The 4,777-nt window shown below is 49.7% G+C and overlaps 1 protein-coding gene and 1 long non-coding RNA gene across 2 annotated transcripts; both read right to left on the bottom strand.

Annotated features, from left to right (window-relative positions):
- Positions 1-257: 257 nt before the first annotated feature.
- LOC123142037 (uncharacterized) lies at positions 258-1,022 on the bottom strand. The gene is made up of 2 exons (XR_006470500.1): positions 690-1,022; positions 258-594 (listed from the first exon to the last, which is right to left on the bottom strand). It is a non-coding gene; the product is annotated as an uncharacterized lncRNA (long non-coding RNA).
- Positions 1,023-2,442: 1,420 nt separating this feature from the next.
- Positions 2,443-3,198, bottom strand: LOC123142036 (myosin-1-like). Its single transcript, XM_044561067.1, has 2 exons — positions 2,998-3,198; positions 2,443-2,894 (listed from the first exon to the last, which is right to left on the bottom strand). Exons 1-2 carry the CDS (start codon positions 3,179-3,181, stop codon positions 2,704-2,706), a joined length of 375 nt encoding a protein of 124 aa, XP_044417002.1. The 5' UTR covers positions 3,182-3,198; the 3' UTR covers positions 2,443-2,703.
- Between the last annotated feature and the right edge of the window lie 1,579 nt (positions 3,199-4,777).

Below are 4,777 nucleotides of genomic sequence, written 5' to 3'. Positions count from 1 at the left end.
CGCATATGCAAGCTCATGGAACTCACTTTTGTCGGCTACCATATTTGTCCTGTATAGACCGGAGATAAGTGAGCGTCATATATACGAGTAGTTGTGCAATACAGTATATAATTGCGTCGAACTTTGTTTGACACCGCTGGCCAAAAGTGCTTTCGTACACGGCAGCTAGCCGTTCCTTATGCTGTGGTGCATATCCACGCAACACACCGAAACAAAAAAGATTTATTTCCACCATTTACCTCAGAAGTCCAGGTTGATATAGAGAAGTGAACAATACATTTTAAGACTTTGAAGCATGACAACTTATTTCACACCAGCAACATTATTCTTGTAACACATTAGTAAGAGACCAGAGGTGCACAGAAGTCACCATGGAATATGCTCGTACCCAGACTCCCAACACCTATTAATTGATCAACGGCGGTGGTGGCGGCGACAGGGGAATCACCACCCCCGAGTTCTTGTTAGGGATTGACGACGGAGGGTCCGTCAGCGGTATCCTCTGTCCCAAGCGCCTCGCGGCTCCCATCCCTGGCACCTTCCCCCCTTGACGATGCGGCCCGTCTGTTTGACCCCACGCACCAGCGTCGCCACCTAGCACCATCACCATAATTACATCGACGGGCCCGTATATACATACAAAGAACGGAGCACATATTCGGAAAACATCAAAAGGGAACTATATGTACCTGGAGCATGACGTGGTGGGCCATGTGCGGCGGCCACACATGGATAGGAAGCTAGCAGGGGCGGGAGAAGGAGGACGACGATGATGACGAGAAAACAGGTGGCTCTCCGTTGGTACATCTTGCCGTCTTGGGGGGAGAGAGTTGGCTCGATGGGAGATCGAGAAGGTAAAGAGGAAAGAGAGGGGATACACAATTGAAGGAGTATTTAATGCATCGGTGGTGTGTAAAGCTGAAAATGAAGGGGCAATATCGAAAAAAATCAGGAAAAAGGCTTTGGGGCAAACTAAAAAGGAAAAAAAACTACACACAAACAAAATGAAAAACGGTGCTCGAGTCAGTAGCCTAACGAGACAATGAGTGAGAGCTTTGCTTTGTGCGTGGTGTGAGCTGTTCGTTGTCTGATTGTGACGCTCTTATATCCCCAGCCAAACGCTAACGTGGATTGGATTTCGGCTCTGCTCGTCTTGCGTGTGTTGGTGATACATGGCTAGCTGTACGTTGCTTCCTAGTTCCACCCTCGTGACACATTGCTCTCTTTGCCAATTATCACGTGATTGCATATTCCCTTCACCTTCACATCTGCCACAAGGCCAAATGGATCAAACTCGCAAACCCACGACTAGGTTGGATCGAAATGCAATTTAGTCTGCCAAAGGCCCATAACATTTGTCATTTAATAAGTTGGTGTATTATTATTTATTTATTTTAATTTCTTGCCCCATAAACAAAATTAGGGCGTGGCACAAATAGGCAAACTAAAAATATCTGATTGCGCATAACCTTTGTAATTTAATAAGTTGGTGTATTATTATTATTTAAAAAGAAAACAATCTTCATCATCCCCCCCCCCCCCACCAAATACTCCATCAGTTCTAAAATATAAGGTATATTTATTTTTTTGGAAAAAGTTCAAATTTCATTAACTTTGACCAAGTTCATAGTCGAAAATATCGACATCCACAATACTAAATAAATAAAATATGAAAATTCATTTCATGATGAATCCAATGCTAACACTTTGATATGTTTCTCTGTAAATTTGGTCAAACTTAAAAGAAGGTTTGACTTTTCAAAAAACTAATACACCTTATATTTTCAAACAGAAGGAGTAAAACAATTATGAAAACTCAACAACACCAACGTGCAGCAAAGCGCGCCAACCCTTCTAGTATGTACTAATGAATGAAAAATTAACAAATGGATCATATCAACTATGTCAGCTCCTTTGATTTCGGATTTGAAAATGAAAAATTATCAAGCCAACTACCATAGTTGTCTCGCCTAACCCTAGGCAGCTAGGGTAAACTCTTCCCTCCAGGTTTCACCAGCGAGCCCATGGATTCACTTCCCCTCTGCCTGCTGCTTCGGCGGCCGGTGGCGGGGAGGGGAATCCTAGTGTCTCCGCTCCAATTAGTAGTTTAGGTTAAAGTTTTTAGTCCTCGAAGGTGCGGCGCTCGGGCGGATGGCGGCGCTTCTTTGAGTTTGTCTTCCAAGTTCTGATCCTCCTCGAGTTCGTTCGTTTGGACGAAGTCGACGGAGCTCCAGAGTAGATTTCCGCCTTCTCCTTTGGGCGGTAAGGTTAGGGTTTTTGGTCATGTGACGACATTTTTGGTCAGATGTTTTAGATCTATGCAAGGGTTCAAGGGCGACGATTACAACTCCAGGACGTGTTGGTCCTTAGGGGCATGTGTACAAAGATTTACATCTGTCATCGACGAGGTCAAAGACTTTTACGATAGATCTGATCTTTTCGTAAACAAAAAACCACCGTAGTTGTACTTTATTATACTTTATAGAATGGAGATAAGTGAGCATCATATGAGTAGTTGTACAACTAATAGAATAGACTCAAGTTTATTTGACACTAGCGGAAGTGCTATGGTACACGGCCGCTAGCTGTTCCTTATCCTGTAGTGCATATCCACGCAACACCCTGGAATAAGCAGGAGATATTGATTGATGGAAGGAAGCCAGCATCGCGTGCCCGCGCATGCATGCCATGACCCCCGGCGCCCTATTCGTTGATCGACGGCGGCGGTGGCGGCGTGGGCGTGTACACCCCCTGGCTGGCCTGGGGTCTCGGCGAGGGAGGCCTCCACACCGGCGGCCTATGCCCCAAGCGCCTGGCAACTCCCACCGCCAGCCCCTTCCCCTCACGCGCCGCGCTCCGGCCGCAAGCACTGGCGTCGCCACCTAGCAGCAGCACTGCAATCACATCGACCCACCCGATTCATTTCATACACACAACAAGGCTAGGGTTCGAAGCACCCTGATTGCATATGTGATATGTGCATATCAGCATATGTACCTGGAGGAGAGGGCGGCGGCAGGCGATGTGCGGCGACCGTGCATGGGTAGGAGGTCAGAAGGGGCAGGAGGAGGAGGACGACGGCGGCGGCGAGAAAGCAGGTGGTTGTCCGTGGGTACATCGTGCCGTCTAACGGGATCACAGAGCACTGGGCATGCACTGATGCTCCTACTACGGTTCGCATAAATAACCACTGGTGAGACAGTGAGAGAGAGAAGGTCTCTGAGACTCTCTACATGGCGTGAGCTGTTCGGCGATCTTTGGATCTTCGGCAGGAATTTGGATTGGGTTTTGCCCCTGCCCGTCTTGTCTCTTGCGTACCTGTGTTGATCTTGAAGACTTCATAGCCGCTTGTCCTGCCCTCGTATACGTGGTCGTGTGTATGCGATGCATATATGGCTAAGAGCATCTCCAACACCTGCCCTAAACAAGCGCCGCGCTGCAAATTTTATCATTTTAGCGCGCGCAACCTGTAGACAAGCTCCAGCGGGCACGCAACAACCGCGCGCGCGGCATATGTAGTTGGGTGCGCGGTCCGAATCGCCAACTTGTGCTGTGTATTTGGAGCGCCGGCTTCCGCGCGCGGCACACACGAGCGCTCGCGCCGCACTCTCTCCTCCCCGCCACCTTCGCCCCGCGCGCGCCGGCGCCGGCGAACTTGACCCGATGGACGCACGCGCCGGCACCCCGCTCACCCCATCCTACAGCCGCGACCCCTCCCCCGCCGCCGCCTTCGGAAACCCTAGCGCGGGGAGCGTTGGCCTCGCCACCGCCGGAGCTCCTCCGAGCATCGGCCTCGCGCGTGGCCTCTTCATGCCGCCGCGGATGACCACGGCGGCGGGTGGCGTCGCGCCAGCGCCGCCCCCCCCCCCCCTGAAGCTCCCCAATGTGGCGCGGCCGAAGAAGGGCAAGACATCCGCGAAGAAGAACAAGGCCGCGGACAGCTCCGGCACCTCGAAGGCGAGGAGAAAGAAGCTTGCAGGGCGTGTGACGGGCGCGGCGGCTACCGAAGCACTGGCGAGCTCACTCGTTGAGCCGGCGGCCGACGCGCACAACGTGTTCGACGATATGTGCCAAAGGTAGAAATTTTTTCCAACTTTTCTTTTCTTGTTATTTTTTGAATGCATTCATATAGATAGCTTATTTGCATTGTTCTATATATTTTGTAGTGTCAACGATGATGCATACATGTCAACTATGGGTGTTGGCTCCAACAATTCGCATTGGTCTCAAACCAATGACATGCATTTCGAAGACCATGAGTTCGAGGTGGACGAGGACGGTGAGGGCATTGTCGACGCGCCGAAAGAAAGAGCGGGCAATTACACCAACGCCGATGACATCTTACTATGCAATACTTGGTTGCAAGTGTCGAGGGATCCATCCGTTGGAGGTGATCAAAGTAGAGATGCTTATTGGGGGCAGATGAAAGAACACTTTGATGTTCGCAGCGTGAGTGGAATTGACCGCTCCGAGAGATCACTTCGGTCCCGGTGGTCGACAATCAACACAAATTGTCAAAAGTGGGCGGCCGCACAAAAGGCGGTTGACAAGTTGAACCCAAGTGGCACCAATGAGGACGATAGAGTAAGTGGCATTTCATCCATGTTCATCATACTTGTTGTTGGTGTTTGAAGTGCTAACTTGCTTTGTTTTCATGTAGTACAACATTGCACAAAACTTGTTCAAAGGAGAGGAGAAGAGAACCAAGAAGGGGAAGATCAAGAAAGGAAGGATATTTACCTTGCCTCATTGCTATGAAGTGTTGAAGGATGATGAG

Source organism: Triticum aestivum, chromosome 6D (genome assembly GCF_018294505.1).
Source record: "Triticum aestivum cultivar Chinese Spring chromosome 6D, IWGSC CS RefSeq v2.1, whole genome shotgun sequence".
NCBI classification, from domain to species: Eukaryota; Viridiplantae; Streptophyta; class Magnoliopsida; order Poales; family Poaceae; genus Triticum; species Triticum aestivum.
Note: the sequence above shows the minus strand (reverse complement) of the source record. Positions and strands in the feature narration are given on the sequence as shown.